Source organism: Topomyia yanbarensis, chromosome 2 (assembly GCF_030247195.1).
Source record: "Topomyia yanbarensis strain Yona2022 chromosome 2, ASM3024719v1, whole genome shotgun sequence".
Classification (NCBI taxonomy): domain Eukaryota; kingdom Metazoa; phylum Arthropoda; class Insecta; order Diptera; family Culicidae; genus Topomyia; species Topomyia yanbarensis.
The window spans coordinates 382,879,890-382,899,235 of NC_080671.1; the positions used below are offsets into that span (position 1 = coordinate 382,879,890).

The following is a 19,346-nucleotide window of genomic DNA, read 5'->3' on the forward strand; positions in this document are numbered from 1 at the left end:
ATCTCAACAACGCTTTTATTTTCGCAGACTTGAATCCAACAATGCAGCACACTATGGCCCACGGTATGGCAGTTTCGATGCTAGACCTGCATACCAGGATACTATGGCCTAAGGTCTGCCCTCTACTCTGTAATACCCGCCATACTCTCCCGCTCAACTAGTAGGTGTACATATATGTATTTAAAAACACAACGCTACTCATAAGACTTTGAAAAAAATCAACGCTGTTGAAGAAAAATGTTCAAAAAAGCAGATTGTCAAACGAAAGACTGCAACCATATAACGAATCTCTTGGCGAGAACATGACTACGATCGAAATGTGGAATGGTTCGGCGAAGCACCTTTCCAATCTACTACATTGTACTCAGTTAGCAGTTCAACATTTTTATCATCGTAATTTGATGAAACGGAAAAAAAATCGAATCTATATTTAATAGAGCATCTTCATGACGAACAAAACACTGGCAATGTTTGCGAATGTGAGATGAAATCGAGAACAAAAAAAAACAAGTCGTGCATTTGTAGGCTACAGTGCAAATAACAAACAAGGAGATAAGAAACTGTACAAGAACGAATGATAAAGGCCCAATAAATAAGGCTATTTATAAATTAAATATAATAACGCTTTTTTTGTTCTAATTCGGTTTAGAATCCTCCGTGCGGGGGTTGGGACCCGATCCCAGATTGGCTACATATAGAGCGAGTGCCGTAGGCTAACAACGCTATGTCCTACATTTGTATTCGTTATTGAGGACCTATGACCAGCAACTTGATCAACCTAGCAGCTGATTGCTTTTCTTTATCATAATTGCCTTCGAAGCCGATTCGGTAATCTCGACACGAAGTTTCTGTTTTTCAACGCGAACAGCTTTGCAAGTGTTAGTATCAGTATTGTTTTTACCCTCTTATTCAAATGATAGTGAACATCACATTAACTCTGGTTCATTTCCGGCTTCATTGAGGCTAGGTGATTATTCAGCATTGAACTTGGTCAATTGCAGATAAGCACTGCATTGGCCGCTTCCTACCACGTTCATACCCCAAGACTGGTCATGCTAAAACGTAGGAGCACTATTATTTGTGGAATTGTATTCCACATATTCTGGCATCACAGAGCCGTAGCGTGTGGCTGGCCAGGCTGGTCCCCGCCAAGGGCGCCAACCTTAGGAGGGTGCTTAAATCTTGGTTTGCTTTATAAAATAAGTGAGGTTAAGTCATAAAATAACTCAGGATAGGAGTATAATTCCCAGGTACTCACAAAATTATTGTTCGAAAGTCGAACTGAAAAAGAAAGCCAAAGTAAACAGCAAAAAGGCGCATAACTGAGAATCTACCAAAGGGGCCAGAAGACGGTCCTGTTGGTCCAGAATAAACAACGAACAAGACAAAAACTTCAAATTTCAACAAAAAATAGCGAAAATTATTGTAAACTTTTTCCGCTCGTTTTGTCTGTTTCATAGAAACAAGGGGAATCATGGGTAGTAAAGCAGGCCACCAATTTAAAGTTGTTGCAAAGATCGTAGAGTAAGCTAGATTAATTATCATCCACAAAATTATCCCGTGCCGTATCGTGAAAATTTAAGTCTCCTCGATGCTGCGAGGAGTTCCGCAATATCACAAAGCTGCCGGTTCCCAACCTAGGTCCAACCTGCACCATGTTGAATCTCTGGTTGAAATATCATTCTTGGAAGCGTCGGAAGCTCCTAGTTTCTTCTCAAATGTCTAAGACCAGATGCTGTTTGCTTCGGATTTGGGGCAGAGCTTGCTGGTATATTGACGGTCTCGCAAGAGAGAACATTGACGGTCTCTCAAAGAGAAAAAAATATTGCTACAAAAACCCATTTCTTGAGCGTTTTTTTTTTTTTTCAAAAAGACATTTCTACAATGAGTGACTCTCTTTGTTTACTTTCTCTTTCGATTTTTACGGCGTCACTATAGCACTTTTCACTTATTTTACAGTAAAGATCGAAAGACGGTGGTCTTGACTAGCATATTATGCAAAGAGTTGAGGAATAAATGTTAAAGCGACAGAATTATCAACAGAAGAGAAAGTAAACAAAGAGAGTCACTCATTGTAGATATGTCGTTTTGAATAAAAGGTCTAGATTTACTGCATGCATGACGGGTGGCACAACCAAACGGTCATGCAGACGATCCTTGTCGAAGAAGACGCAAAGCAGTCTTATCATAGGTCACCTGACACTAGTTTGACGGGACACACCATTTTATCCCGTCCCATGCTATTCTCATTCAAAATCTTCGCTCACTGGAGCAATGGGTCTTTGAATCTGCCAATTCCGTCGTTCAGTAGATCCAAGCATGCCAAGTTCGAATCGATAACTGCACCATCGATCTCAACTTTGTGAGCAGGTATATAAACACGTTAGTTTCTCACAAAAGTCTTGTCGCCAGTAACGTCATTTGTTTGCTTTAGACAAAATATCACAATTCTCGGCTTATCCAAGCGAACTTTCGAGATATCTGGCACAACTGAATATTGGTGCGATTTCGGAAACGGTCGAGACAAGTTCAATGTGTTTGAGTTTAAAGGGAAACTCGGAGTCCATAATTTGACGACGAATCTTGTTCGACATCCATTTTAGGATCATTTGGGTAATTTCTGGAAAATTCATTTATGCACGGGCCTAGAGCCAGACGCAAAGTGAAAACTGTAGAATATGAAGGAAAAGACAGAAATCATGGGAAATTTGAAAGACAAGTTTGAATCAAGGAATAATGTGGTTCTTCACTCGATATATGACTGGATGCAACTTATTTTCATAGAAACTGGAACGAAAAATATCTGAAATACTTAATCAGCAATATATCATACAAGCATCTTTGGTTTACTTTCTTGTGCTAAAATATATGTAGGTGTTGTCTGGAATATAACCAGAATGCCGCGAGGGCCTTTGTCCTGGTAATTCAAATCTAATGATATGCATCTTAATCAACAATCCACCAATCAGTTCAAAGTTCCCCAAAATTGTACGGTAGAGTGCCAATATTCGAGGTCATCCTGAATTTTCAATCCGGACACACCACAAATGTATTGTACCTCCAATAAAATTTCCCATGCAAAACTTGAGCGCAATCGAATAAGAATGTCATGAAGCGTCGAGATCTGGTGTAATGCTAAAAAAATGCCTTTATGATACGAAGAAAATTTTTAAATTGAGATGGGACTTAAGTTTCGAAATGCGGTTTTTATTTGTTTTCCAATATTTTAGGATCCATGCTATGTCATAATCTGGTGTCAATACTTAACCCTCAAAAAGGCAATCACCTAGTATCAACGAACTTGTTATCTATATATATAAAAAGCAATGTATGTTTGTATGTATGTCCGCTAACTACTTCTAAACTACAAGTGCGATCTTGAAGAAATTTGGCATACGTATTCTTTCCCCCAAGAAGATGTTCATGGTATGGTTTTGTTTGGTGGGGGGTACACTGAGTTAAAGGGGGGGGGGTTGTTTTTTAGGCAAAGAATTATTTATATCTCCATATTTATTAGTATTTGACATATGTATTTCTCCTACTGAGCCAATGGATGATGGTGGGATTGGACCAAGAGAGGGGGGAGGAGGGGAAGTGGGTTCTGAAGTAATCCTTATCTATTCATTCAATGTGATTATTACCGATGAGTTCAATTTTGACATAAGTATTCCTTCCACTAAGGAGATGGTTATGGGGTGGTTTTTGTACACGATGGGGAGAAGTACCTAAGCTGAGGAAAGGGAGAGAGGGGGGGGGGGGGTATTGAAGAACTTTTTTTAGCTATATATATTATATATGATTTCGCATAAGTATTTCTTCCACCAAGACGGTGGACATGATTGTTGGTTTCGGAATCTGAAGAAGAGGGAGGGTTTCTGATGCAATATCTATCAATTACTTCAAAAATCTAAAATTTTGTTGCATGTATGTTTACCAGCACATACATGAAATGGCAAGAATTTATTTGATAGAGATCTTTTACGCGAATGACAATATAATACTGATGAATTGCATGAATTTGTCGAAAATTAAATTGAAAATTAAATTGAAAATTGCACTTTCGATCGCTTCATCTGGAGTTAAATCAACATTGCTGGATTATGGACGAACAGCTCTGCCCTAAAATAGCCACTAAATCTTGCGCTTGCGGAAAACGTTACTTACAATATCAATCAAAATTCGGATGTAAGCAAAATGCTGAAAGAATGCAACACTGTTATATCGGACGAATTCACGATGATTCATAAAAGAAACTAATCGAATATTTGGTGGCGTGGTCCGCGATCTTCGTCAAATTTTATCCGTTAGTCGACACCTACTGATAAAATCAGTTCTTGCTTAAGGGGGTACGATTATTGTTGAAAAAAATATCGCGCTTAAAAAAAATTGGCGATTCCGAGAGTGTTAGTCTATTCAGACAATAATGCAACATTTAAGCAATATTTTCCTTAATGTTCACCGCAAAATATTGAAAATCTTCAGGAGACACTTCGAATAAATACGATGTACAGCATAACTCTAAATCTACTGAACCAAATTGTCATCATAACTTTGTTCACAAAAATAAGTTTCATGATTTTTTAAACGAAAATTGCATTTTTAGCTGCAGAATGCTACGAAAAATTCAAATATCAAGAAAAAAATAAAAGCTTCGATCAATACCTGGGGATATGTAGAAGAACTGTGCAAACGTTGAAAACGATTGGTCCAATATATTTTGATTTATGATGTACACCACAAAGCAAGTTTTCAACGAGATACCTCCAGAGATTTTCTGTCACTGGCTCAATTTTCAGTATTCTGGTATGATATTCGAAGAAATATTGTTCAATTGTGCAGTGATTATATGGAAAATGAATGTATACTAACATTCTCTGTATCGCCAAAATATTTTTTTAAATGTGCCATTTTTCATGAATTAACTTTACCCACGTCCACCAACACTCCGTTATGTCTTCGTATCATTGGAAATATGTTTCGAAAACAGAACTTTTCACTATATGTGCATACTTTATTGAATGATTCTTATAGTCATCTTCGCAGGGTAATTCGCCAAAAAAGTTAGATATATGGGTTGGGAAAATGTTAATCGATGCAACAATAACTTGCACCACATTTCAACATGATTTTGTAAAATATTACAATCTGTCGAAGAACTAATCGATTGCGTATATTGACTTCAATTTCATACACTACTCCATCCAAAATAAAATCGATGGAAATTCTGTCGATCCACCATGCTTTCAGGAGTATTGGTTTATACGTAACCTACCCAGCAGTCTCTGTCAGACGAAGGTTTTCTACAAATTTTTGCGATTAAAGAAGTTGCTTAAGGTGTAAATTGACCTAATAATATTCGAAAATTGACTATAACTTTGTTGTTTCGAGAGCTACAGATTCATCGTTGTTATAAAAACATATGTCTTTAATCGCTTTTAACAATTTTGTAGAAGACATTTTTAATAATAAAAAGTATTCGTAAAAATTCGTTATATTTGAAAAACTGTTTTAAGGAGTCTATCCCAAGTAAACCTACATGTCTCGCTACTGTTACTATATAGAGCTTAAGTATCTTCAGTAAAGATTTTCACGATAATATTTTTTAGAATTTTACTGAAGACAGTGAGCTTCTAGCTAAATTGTGTGGGGAGATAAATTTTCTATGTCACTTTTAGAGGATTAATCACTCAATTCATTATATCAAAAGATACTTCTTCGAAAAAATCCATTCTCCAAAACCAATGGTTCAGAAGTTATTGAATTTTGATCATGAAAACGTCGTTTTGCAACACTGTGCACCGCATGTGTTGCAATTGAAACTTTGTGTGCCTATTATATTAGCTACTGCGCAACATCGACCCACCACAACTGTGCTTTGGTTGAAAAAATTCATTTAAGCGACCATTGTAACTAGAAAATATAAAGGAGCAGATGTACTGCTACCTCTAATTCGAATGATATCAAGGGATTTGTGTGTAGAAAAACAGAGCAATTAATTTAATTGGGCTCCAGGTGGTCAAACTAAGAACATTGTCTATCCGCGAGCAAAAATATTTGTTATTTTTAGTATTTTTTAAATATTTCGTTTAGTCCTGATGGGTGTAGCGAAGCGCACCGGGTTACAGCTAGTTTGAAATAAAAACGATCGAACGTTTTCGGGCTTTCCGGCTGTTCGGCCATCCAATCTTCAATGTCAGCTTATTTCTCCGAACATGCGACCCGTGCTATGGTAAAAATTGTTGAGGGGGTTGAAAATATCTCCCTAAGTCAAGTTGTAGTTCCGTGCCGAGGACTTAATGACTGGAGTGCCTAAAATATGCCAGGAAGGTAAAAATTTCCATAGCATTGGTCCAAGAACCGTATTTCCTTAAAAGATACTTCTATTTTGGAAAGTTACTTAACACTTCCTTCATTGCTTACAACAAGATAGGCATAACTAACCCAAGTGAAATGCCTCGTGCTTGCATTCTTGCAAGTATTGACGCGTGTCTTATATCGGAGCTCGCAATTCGCAATATCTGTGTTGTCACAGTTACTCTGACTATCGGTAACGTAGACAAAAAATATATATTGTTCAGATTATCTACCGCATAACGAGTCATCTCCTTTTGATGATTTCAAAAGCGTTGTATCATATTGTAGCAGATAGGAGCTTCCGCTTATTATCGGCAGTGATGCGAATACTCATCACATCATTTGGGGCAGCTCAGACATCAATCTGAGAGGCTCTGAACTGATGGAATACATAAGTAGTACAATTCTCCATATTCTGAATGTGGGAAACCAACCAACTTTTGCGAGGTCTGGAAGGGAGGAACCCCTTGGTGGAGGGCTGAGCTTGAAAGACTGAAGAAAGTTATGAGAAGAGCTTGGAACCGTCGTCAGCGTGATGACTCCAGGGCTTTCAGGTCAGCTCGTAGTGCATATAAGAAATGTCTTAGATCTGCAGAACAGGCTGGCTGGCAAAACCTATGCACTAATGTCTCTAGTCTGAACGAGGCTAACAGGTTAAATAAAATTCTCTCCAAATCGAATGATTTTCAGATGAACTCCTTAAAAACAGGAGATGGGATTCATGTGACAGACGAAAAAGATGTTCTTAATTGTCTCTTCGACACACACACTTTCCAGGTTGTATCGATCCGGAGCTGAACAATGTTCACAGATCTTTTTCTGGTGATTCGGACTCGTGGGCGTTAGCACGCACATTGGTTACCACTGAATCGGTCATGTGGGCAGTTGACCGCTTTGCTTCATACAAATGACCCGGACAAGATGGAATACTTCCCGTGCTACTGCAAAAGGGATTTGATATTCTCAAACATGTCTTGAAAAAGATTTTGCTTTCCAGTCTTGCTACCGGGTATATCCCGAAAGCATGGCGAGAAATAACTGTTAGATTTATTCCCAAAGGGGTGCGCTCAAGCTATGAAGAAGCCAAGAGTTTTAGGCCTATCAGCTGAAGTTCTTTTCTTCTGAAAGCTTTGGAACGGATAATCGATCATCACATCAGGAACGTTAGTTTAGTTGAATATCCACTGCACAAAATGCAACCATATGTATTTGTATTTGTCATATATACACCAACAGGCAATTCAAAGCCCCAATGATGTCTTAATGCTAAACTTATGGCTAACAGTCAAAACGTTACAAACTTAATAAAAAATAATACAGTAAAAATAATAACAATACAGTGAAAAAAATATAAATAACAGCAATGAAGGAATCAGCTGAAATTAACGGGTCCGTTAAAGGTTCTGGAAAATCGTAGACGTAGAGTTGGGCGAGACAAATTAAAGTCGAAAGCTGATGCGACTCGGTTGAAGATCCGTTGTAGACCAGTAATGGCTCCGGGCATGCTATAATTAGTGCGTCGAAATGGCAATCTGAGCATAAGGTTGTTACGCGTTGTTCGAGGTGCGACATTTATATTAATTTGTTCCAAGATTGCTGGGCAATCCAGATGACCTCGCAAAGTATAAACAACGAACAAAGCCCTTGCTGTATTCCTTCGAACAAGCAGGGGTTCCAAACTAATCAGCTGGCATCGGTTTTCGTAACTTGGCAGACGGATGGGATCTCTCCACGGCAACCTACGAAGCGCAAAACGTAAAAAGCGTCGTTGCACGGACTCAATTCTGTCAACGCCGTTGTTATAGTTTGGGCTCCAAACTTCGCAACAGTACTCCAGGATTGACCGCGACAAAGAGCAGTACAGCGATTTGAGACAATACATGTCCATAAAATTTTTCGCAATCCTGAAGATGCTTCCCAGCATTCGAGATGCTTTGCTAACTGTATATGCGACATGTTGTTTAAACGTGAGTTGCGAATCTAGTATCACTCCTAGATCCTGCACCTGACTAACGCGTTCGATTTCAGTATCCAGTAGACGGTAGTTAAAACAAACCGGGTCTTTTTTTCGTGAGAACGATATCACCGAGCACTTCTTTGGATTTACACACATACGGATCGTGTTACACCAGTCAGTGAAGGTTTCAAACTGTCGTTGCAGTAATCTACAATCTTCAGTAGAGCGGATGAGAAGAAACATCTTGAGATCGTCTGCGAAGGACAGACGTGGAGTCTTCAGAACTAGATGGACGTCGTTGAAGTAAAGCAGAAACATCAGCGGTTCCAAGTGACTTCCCTGGAGTACTCCTGACGTAGTTGTAAATGTAGATGCCTGACAATCTCCAATGCAACAACCACTATTTCTCGACCTGAAAGGTTGGATCGAAATAACTGCAACAAACTACTGTTAATTCCAAATCTCTCCATTTTAGCGATTGTTATGTCATGGTTCACTTTGTTTAAAGCGGCAGATAGGTCTGTGTAGATAACATCGGTTTGAGCGCGACGTTCCATACTCTCTGTTATGTAGGATGTTAGGCAAAGCAGGTTAGTCGTTGTCGAACGCCCAGACGTGAAGCCATGTTGATCGTCACTTAGGTACTGCTTGCAGTGCGCCTGAAGAGGTTCCATAATCACCAGCTCGAACAACTTCGAGACAGCGCTCAATGAAGTAATTCCACGGTAATTATTGACGTCTCGCTTATTACCCTTTTTATGGACTGGGAACATGTTCGCGGACTTCCAGCAGGATGGAAAAATGCCACCGGTAATAGATGCTCTAAAGATGCGAAGAAGTGGAGTTGCTAAAACGTCAATGTGCCTTTTCAAAAGTACTGAAGGGAAGCCATCGGGTCTCGGATTGAAAGACGATTTTAACCGAGAACAAGTTCTGGTAATCATTGTTTCATTGACATCGATAGCGCTTAGAGTTTAGCTCACGACCGGAACTTGACTAACAGCGAGTTCAATTTGATCAACTGTTAAGGCCTCATCTGTGAACACATTCGCGAATTTCTCCGAGAAAAGTCTGCACATATCTTGGGATGTGGTAGCTGTGCGGCCGTTGAAAGCCATAGATGACGGCAATCCGGATTCCCTGCGCTGCTCATTCACAACGTTTTGGGTGCAACTTGAGATTACGCTGAATGTTTTGCTGATATCGAAAGAAACAATCTTGACTAGCTCGTTTATAAGCATGGTTAAGACTGACGTAATAGTTTCTAAGTGAGATTGTGCGATACTTGGTAAACCTCCGCAGAGCAGCTCTCTTAATGGACTTCAGTCGTCGCATCTTGCTCGTTTGCCAAGGAGGGCCGGTTTGTTGATGATGAATTTTCTTCGGGACGTGTCTGTCAATAACATAACCCAAAACGTTGGAAAATGTTTGAACTGCGGTAACAACATCTTCGGGGTCCAGAATATTTTGCCAATCGAGAGTGGAGAAGAGGTCTGCGATACTGCGATGATCAGCTTTGTGGAAGTCGTATGAGACGAGGACCGGAGGAACAATGTAATCGTGCGCCAGGGTGCGATCGATCGTGGCGATCAATGGTGAGTGATGTGCTACTGGTTTCACCAGAGGAGAGGGAGCCATCACTACTGATGTAGCAAAAACCTGATCCCTGACAAAACAAAGATCAAGGTGGCGGCTATTCTCGTTGGCAATAGGATAAATTTGTAGTAACGTGGCTGAGCTGTAGCTGTCAAGAAGCCTCGCCGCCCCATATGCATATCAGTGTGGGAAATCCACGATCACTCTGCTTCACGATGTTTTTTTTTATTCATTTCGTTTATTTGATAGGCACAAATGCGTTAGCTTGGCGGTGCCAAATTCTTTTGTTTTTACATTTTGGATATTTTAAAACTAGGAGGTTACAATGTTGAAATATTTTTTTTAAAAGAGAAAAATGTTACAGCTATCTTAAGACTAGAAATAAGATTCGATATACAAGAGAGGGGGCAAAACTTAAAACTAGGAATACAGAATACAAATTTGAACTTTTTAGCGGAGACTTATGCTTGGTCAAGATATTCAGAGGGGGGCTGTAGAAGCAGTTGTATGAAGGACAGGGAGAGAAAGCGTAGATGGTGACCGGGAGAGAAGAGCAAAACTTGCAACTTTCGGGCAAACGGGAGATCAGCGAAACAAATTAGCGCCTCAGTCTAGTAGGTCGGATTGGCGGATGGTATTCTTCGGACCCGCGGGGAATCCTTCAAAAGTCATCGGACCTCGAGTCGCTCTCGCTTCAGTTTCCATAGTGGTAAGTGCGACGGCGGTTACATAGTTGCAGTCTGGAGCTGATCGGTCCCACAAGGCAGGAGAAAGCTTCTAAAACGAGAAATAAAAAGAGAGGTGCTTCACGATGTTGTTTACAACATTGAGAAAGCCTTCTCGCTCAAGCAATCTAGCTTGGGTGTATTCCTAGATATTGAGGGTGCTTTTTACAATGTGTCTTTCCAGTCTATTCTGGAAGCGACGCGCGGTCATGGGATACCTGCATGTATTTCGGGTTGGATAAACGCAATGCTTAGTAACCGAATACTTTGCTCGTCACTGCGACAGGCTGAGATACGGAAGTTGAGTATTTGCGGTTGTCCTCAGGGCGGCGTTCTGTCATCTTTGTTATGGATCTTGGTAGCCGATGGCTTGTTGAAGAAACTCAATCAGCTTGGATTTCCAACCTACGGGTTTGCTGACGATTACCAAATACTAATTACTGGACTTTGGATCCGAACAATCTTTGACTTAATGTAACAGGCATAAAGAACTGTGGTGTCGACAAGTTAAATTATCAGTTAACCCATGCGCAACTTCAATGGTTCTTTTCACGAAGAAGCGAATAACAACCGGGGTTCGTCCCTTGCAGTTCTTTGATTCTGGGTTATTGTGTGCAGATCAAGTCAAATACGTTGGAGTTATATTGGATTCCAAACTGAATTGGTCTGCTCACATTGAGTTGAGAGTCAAGAAAGCGTGCATGGCCTTCGGGCAGTGTAGGCGAACTTTTGGAAAGACCTGGGGTCTCAAACCTAAATACATCTATTGGATTTACACGACAATTGTACGTCCAATACTGTCATACGGATGCCTTGTGCGGTGGCAGAGGGGACAGTCTAGTCAAAGCTTAACCATCAGCAAAGAATGGCGCTCATGGCGTTGACCGGTGCTTTCACCACGACTCCGACTGCTGCTCTTGAGGCACTTCTAAATATCAAACCATTACACATACACCTCAAACAAGAAGCACTTTCATGTGCATACAGACTGCAGGTTACTGGTCTTTGGAACAGTAATCATGTTGATCTTGCTACCAGTCATACGCTATTGTGGTCACAAATGGTTACATGGGGTGAAGATATTCTTGCTCCTAGCGATATTACACTCACTTGTAGTTTTCCATACAGAACATTCCATGTGAGGTTTCCCTCTCGAGAGGAGTGGTTGTCTGGCTATATGGACAACAACAGAAGCAAGTGGTCTGTTACACTGACGGTTCTCTGATGGAGGCACGTGCTGGTGCTGGTGTCTACTGTCGTGAAATGAGATTGGAACAATCTCACTCACTAGGTAGATACTGTACTGTATTCCAAGCAGAAATATTCGCGATTATGTGCGGGGTACAATCGGCCCTTCAACTGAGTTTGTCCGGCAAAGCTATAAACTTCTGCTCCGACAGTCAGGCTGCAATTAAGGACCTTAGCTCAGATAAATCACGGTCTAGGCTAGTGATCGCGTGCCGAACCCAAATCTAAGCATTGTCAACACTATCTACATCGTCTGAGTGCCCGGACATTGCGGTATTACTGGAAATGAGTGGGCTAACGAATTGGCCTGGGCAGGTTCAGCGATTCGCGCTGCGAATTTCGACTTCGACGGGAAAAATACGGTCCTGGGCTTCGTCCGAGCACCGCCATTATTGGAGAAATCTACAAACGTGTCGCCAAACAAAGGCGTTTCTAGAACAACCGTACCCAGTGATTTCGAAAAATCTCCTACATTTTGCGAAGCTCCACTGCAGCATGCTGACCGGAGCTTTAACCCATTCATGCCCATGTTGTTTGTGGACAACAACGTTTTTAAACAGCTACAACTTTTGATTGAGGCAAGATTTGCTCACAAAAACAAGTAAGGCTTATTAATGTGATTATTGCCTTTCATTTGAGTATTAATATTTACAAAGATCAGCTCTAGAAGTTATCAATTTAGACTGTCGTTGGCTACGTTTTCCATGTAATTGGACTATTGTAATTATTCTAGGAGAATTGTATTGAGCATCAGAAGGTAAAAATTGACCAGCTTCTAGCACTGTCATGGAAACACCTATCTTTATGAAAATAGGCTTTTCGTGTTTCTTGACCCAACCGTTTTCAAGGAAAAATAGTTTTGAAACCCTACATGCACTAGAAAAAAGTTGGGCATGAAAGGGTTAACCGGCCACTGCAAACTCAATTATCACATGGCAACTATTCAGCGTGCTGAGTCTTTTTCATGTGAACTTTGTGAATCCGACGACGGAACCTCATATCATCTGATATTCAACTGTCCAGCGGTAGCGCAATTGCGATTTCGAGTTTTCGGCTGTCCTTATATAGCCGAAACCATGTTTGGACGACTGAAACTAGGTAAAGAGCTTTAGGCTTATTCGCAGGCAAGTTGAACTACTTGTGAGTTTAACTTACCTGCTATTTGTTTTTGTTTTGTGTTGTTATTTTTCCCACCCTTCCAATTTTTTTCCCTACACCTCCTTCTCCTTTCATTCCGCATTCCGAAATGATGAAAATACACTGTAAGGCACAAATCCCCGATAACATACGGGGAACGTGCCATTTAAGCCAATATATTCTGATTCCTGATGTCGTAATCTAGTGTCAATATTTAACCCTCAAAAAGGCAAGGGGTTTCAGAGGCCCGGCTAGTTACAGTTCTCTAGTATCAACGAACTTGTTATTTGAAATAAAAATGATCGAGCATTTTCGGGCTTTCGATTCTCACACTGATAAAACGACAAAAAAAGGGGCTTTTGATTTCATTGGATCTTAGGAGCGATGCCTCCTGAAGTCACAATTTTAGCTTGCCTTTTAGAGGGTTAAAAACAAAAAAAATTCTAAATTTTTATTTGAAAATCTCAGATTAAAAATTAAAGGTATCAGAGAAGCAACTTTTGTCTTTTGTTCAATGAAAAAAAGAATAATGAAATAAAAATAGTGATAGGGTGATGAGCCCATTATCGCTATGTTTCTATTATCACGCTACCCATTTAAAGCCGTTGGTTAGAGCAGTGTCTGCCATCTTTGTTTAACGCATTGAGTCAAATGGTAAGGCAAAAATAGGGGCACTCGATTCGTGTTTTCGTTGCGCTCAAACACGAGAATTTCACTGTTTTCAGCGCATGTATGTTATTATCTTGGTACTTAACAACGAAGCAAAGCTGTTGATGCCAATTTGTACGCCTTCTATTGTTTGTAGGCCGAGTAATTAATGAATCAGTAAGGCGCCCTCCTTAGTATGGTGAAAATAGGCACTTCACCCTAGGTTAGAATAAAATAAAATAATTTGAAAATCATTACTTTGAGCAAACATAGTGTAAACGGTTAATTATCGGATTTCGGACTAATAACGTATTACATCCGTACTCTTGCGTGAATAGTATAAGACTCACTTAAGTATATTGAAAATGAGAGAGTGAGGTTTGTCTTCGGATGATATGATTGATAGGGTGGTGCAAAAAATTAAATTTAAAATTGGAATTCTGTTATAACGGACACCACAGGTTAAATCCCGCCCCGGCGATCTTTTACTCAGTCTTCCGAGTCATCGGAACTCAAAATTTCTTCTTCACTGTCTTCCACCAATGCGTTGACGGACCAGGGCTTCATCCGATCAGACGCAAAGATAGTTGACGTCTTCTTCTGCTTCAACTGTACTCCTGGCACATCCACAATTAGGTATCGGTCATTTCCCAGGGCCTTCTGGATTAGGTACGGCCCTTTGTATCTCGGCTCCAACTTCTTGCTGAATCCAGTAGTTTGTGGATCCTTTTCCACGAGCACGAGTTCACCTTCGAAGTACTTCCTAGCTGGACGTCGCGCCTTGTCGAAGTAATGTTTCTGCTTCTGTTGCTCCTTTTCAATTCTGGAACTAACGGCACGTTTCAACGTTTCTGCATCAGTAGCTGGGACCTCGGCGTTGAACATCATCAACAGTTGATTCTGCATAATGTCCCGTGGATTGTAGTTAAACAGCAACGTGTGCGGGGAGACCTTAGTCGTGTCGTTGACCATGGTGTTCAATCCCCACTGAACCATCCGGAGATGCTTGTCCCAGGATTTGTCGTCGTCCTTCACCATGCAGCGTACTGCATCGAGTATACTTCGATTCTCGCGTTCAACCTGTCCATTTGCACGTGGGGTTCCAACGGCGACCTTGACGTGCGATATTCCTGCATCAGCGCAGAAGGTTTCAAATTCTCTGGAAGTGTATGCTGTCCCACGGTCGGTGATTATGCGTCTTGCCATCCCAAAAATGGCAAACACTTCGTTCAGCATCTGGATCACTGGAATTGCCTTCGTGTTGCGAACTGCCTTCACTACGACGTATTTTGTAAAACCGTCAACCAGCACAATGATATATTCGTTCAATGATGATGAACGAATGAACGGACCGAGATGGTCCAGGTGGATTGTATCGAACGGCACCGCAATCTTGGCTATCGGGTGCAATTCGCCTTCCTTCACTCCACCTTTCGCTTTGACATAGGCACAGTGCACGCACGATCCAATGTAGCGCTTCAGGTAGCTTCTCATTCTGCGGAACCAAAAGCACTTCCTCATCGCCTCCAGCACTTTCTCCACTCCTTTGTGCTCCAGATCGTCGTGGTAATTGCGGACAATCCGCCAACGTGCCCTTGTTGGTACTACCCACTTCAATCCATCCTTGCACTTTTTCATCACGCCCTCGTCCTTCAGAGCGTACTCCTTATGAATCTGCTTTTCTCGGTTGTCGACTGGAGATTTCGACAAGATTTTCATGATCTCGAACAACTGTTCGTCTTCTCTCTGCAACAGCTTCAGTCATTCGTCTTCTTTAATGCTCACTTCCATCACGTGGGCCATGACCGGTTCCGGCTCATCCGACTCTGGTTCGAACAGTGGATTACGGCTTAAACAGTCTGCGTGTTTCATCTTCTCACCCTTTCTATGCACTAACTCAAAATCGTATTCTTGGAGCTTCAGCAACCACTTGCCCTCCACCGGTAACATCACCTTCTTGGCCATCGTTTTCTTTACCGCTTCGCAATCGGTCACTACTACAAAGCGTATTCCCAAAAGGTATTTTCGGTACCTTTCCACTGACTCTACCACCGCTAATGCTTCCAGTTCGTAACTATACTTCTGGCTTTCAATCGGTGACGTTTTTCGGCTGAAATCGGATGCAAACCGTCCTCTATACACTGCAACAGTATTCCAGACAATCCGTGCGAACAAGCGTCTGTGTGCACTTCAATGTTTCTCCCCGGATCGTACATCACCACTACTGGTTGGTTCACTAAAGCTTCTTTCAATGCTCTGAAGGCAAGTTCTTGTTCTTCTTCCCACATGAACGGTTCATCTTTCTTCGTCAACCGCGTTAACGGTTCGGCAATTATGCTAAACTCCTTCACGAACCTCCGAAAGTAATTGGCAAGGCCCAAGAACTCACGGATATTGCGTACGGTCACTGGTTTTGGAAATTCACTGATCGCCCGAACTTTGTCTTTTCCCGGTCGTATTTCACCTTCATTGACCTCGTGTCCCAGAAAATCGAGTTTCGTTTTCGAGAACTGAGTTTTTTCTAGGTTCACTGTTAGTCCAAATTCATTCAAACGCAGTCCAATCGAACGGAGGGGAGCAATGACCGTGTTGATCATTCTTTGAAACACTGCACTACCATTACTAAGCCCAAATGGCATTTTGACGTACTCAAAGTGTCCGTACGGCGTCGAGAACGCAGTAAACTTTCGACTATTTTCCGCTATCGGGATTTGATGGTAGCCACGGAACAAATCTACAGCCGTGAATAGTCGGCCGCCAACTAATCGATTTAGGCAATCTTCGATAATTGGCATCGGCCATGAATCCTTCACTGTTCTAGCATTCACAGCCCGATAATTGACGACCATGCGCCAATCACTATTTTTCTTACGCACTAACACTGTCGGACTATTGTACGGAGAACTAGATGGCTGGATAATATTCGCGGACAACAAGTCATTTACAGTACTCTCCACCACTTTTTCTCGCGAATACTCCATTGGATACTGCTTTGTATGTATCGGTTTTTCGGCTCCGATAACGTCTATCACCATCTCACATCCCTTGGCGGTACCCATTTCACTATAGTTTTTTGCGAAACAATGTCGATAACACTTTATCAGCTCCAGTATTTTCTCCCGCTCTGCATCAGCTCCTTCCACGTTGATCTCTTCGGCGACTATCGGCTCGTAAGCCTGGATGCTGCACACGTCACCCTGCGCCCCTCTGAGTAAGGGTTGGCCTTGTCGATCGTCGCTTCGCTGCTCTGCAATCTTCTCGATCCGCACTCTACCCCTTTCCTTCACAAATCTAATATCCTCTCGATCGAGAACATCTCTCCCGACGATCATCGAATTGGCTTGAACTCAATTGGGGACCACACACACTTCGATTTCCGTTTCGATCCCGTCCAGCTGGATCACTTCCACACTCTTCTGTCGAACGTGTACTTTATTGCCACCAAAGCCCACTAGTGCGATATCACATGGCTAGATGCTGTTCAATACACTAGCGCAGCTTTCCTTGATAGTGGTTACTGCCGATCCACAATCATATAGTGCATCGATTTCGTGCCCGCCAATGATCACCGATTTCACGAAATTACTCGACTGACGAATTTCCTGCATTGGTCGAGGGAATTGTTTCACACCACTTTTATCGCAGTTTTTTGCTATATGGCCCCTCTGGTTACATCGATAGCACTCAAAGTTTGCGTGAGATTTTTGGGGACTCTTCACACTGCAGTTGGCGGCAACGTGACCTTCACCATTACAGCGATAGCACTTGATATTGGTGTTCAAAGCTCCCGGAGCTTTCACTGGCTTCGAACTAGAGGCACGCACACTATCGGTTGGTTTCAGTTCTTTTACTTCAGCCAACCATTTCAATTGTTTGAGCAGCTCCGGTAAAGTGCTCGCTTGAGCAATACTACCGAATTTCCCTTCTAGACCCAGCACAATGTATTTGATAGTGGCCTCATCCGGCAACTTCCCCTTTCTACCCATGGCCACCTGACTGTAGAAATAGGTCTCAAGACTCTCATGCGGCGTCTTCTTTCGGTTCATCATGGCCTGATGGATACTAACGACGTCGACAGACGTTGGGAAATCCCGAACGAGTGCAATTTTGAATTCGTCCCACGTGTTCACCGCAACGCCACTGAACCACAGCTTGGCCGCGCCATGAAGGTTTAGAATTCCACACTGCAACTTCCATTCTGCGTCACCCCGGTAGAGAGCTGCCGCCTTCTCAATGGAATCAATCCACTGCTGAGCCGTAGATGTAATCGGTACAACTGGATCAAACGGAACAACGAGATCCTTCACATCTCGGACATCGAAACGACGCTGGGCATTTCCCTGCGCCATATCCGTAACTTCACGAATCAGCGCCTTCATCGCAGCTTCACTCATCACCACCGGCTTTTGTTCGTCCGGCATTTTGTTTTTATAGCGCGGGTCTTTCAACAAAAGATCTTCGAAATGTCCACGTGTATCGACTGGGGAACTAAAACTGTTACTATCGGAATCGGTATCTTTATCTACACCTGTTGGGTAACTTTCCTGGCTCAATCCACTGCCTCCAGCCTCTTCTTGGCTGCCCGTCACACCAACCACGCTTTCAGCAACGCTTTTAGATATTTTCTCCAACGCCTTATCGGCTTCGTTCATCACACCGAAAGGCACCAATTCCGAAATTACTTTTCGTTCCCGTGATCAACTTATTCACGCATCTCAAGATTCAAGTCGCGATCCCGAAACAAAATCGATCCTGTCTACAGTTTTGTAAGCGGTTAATTATCGGATTTCGGACTAATAACGTATTACATCCGTACTCTTGCGTGAATAGTATAAGACTCACTTAAGTATATTGAAAATGAGAGAGTGAGGTTTGTCTTCGGATGATATGATTGATAGGGTGGTGCCAAAAACTAAATTTAAAATTGGAATTCTGTTATAATAGGTAATCAAAATCATTACAGTTTGAACACCCCTAAACCACCTCCTATGATGAACGACCTTGCACTAAACTTTCCATACCACATACCGACTTGTATGCAGGATAAGTAGCATTTTTCGAGTAGTTTTTTCTCACTATAATAAAACAACTTGTACAAAAATTCGAAATCGTGAAACTTTAATCTATTTGTAAATGTTACTATCCTAATATATTTTCGTATAATTTTGGTAGTACCGAAAGTAAGCTGGATGCGGTGCGGTCAATCAAATTTCAAAACTACTCGACAAAAAGTTTATCTTCAACGCGCCAAAACTTGCATACAAGTTGAAAGCTAAAGTTCACGATAACCTTTTCCCAACATCATCCAATCATTGTCCGCTTACCGTTTTTTATTGAATAATGTAAATTCACTCAAAAGCCAGTTCCAGGTGTTTAACCTGTTATCTTTCACCGAACACGTCGTCATTGTTATCTGTTTTTGATAATAAGCAATCCCCAAAAACTGCTGAAAACACCCTTTTTAATCTCTCACTCTCTGAAATCTCGCACTTGCACGCCAGATCAAATAAAGCTCTCTGACTCGCGGAATACCGCCGTTCTACGCGAGATAGCTCAATGTATATGGAGAATCGCGTCGAACATGAGACAATTATACCTATAATGGAAAAGCATGTGTATCGATGATAAACAACCGTACTCACCGGCAGGGAACGAGAATAGAATTTAGTCACGCAGTGAAA

The 19,346-nt window shown here is 41.6% G+C and overlaps 1 protein-coding gene across 1 annotated transcript in view; it reads left to right on the top strand.

Annotated features, from left to right (window-relative positions):
• The window catches only part of LOC131684692 (MFS-type transporter SLC18B1-like), a 39,662-nt gene extending 39,049 nt beyond the window's left edge, over positions 1-613 (top strand). Inside the window, exon 8 of the mRNA XM_058967784.1 lies at positions 28-613. Within this exon, the coding sequence (XP_058823767.1) occupies positions 28-112 (85 nt within the window). The 3' untranslated portion in view covers positions 113-613. The remainder of the gene's footprint in view (positions 1-27) is intronic.
• Positions 614-19,346: the final 18,733 nt, after the last annotated feature.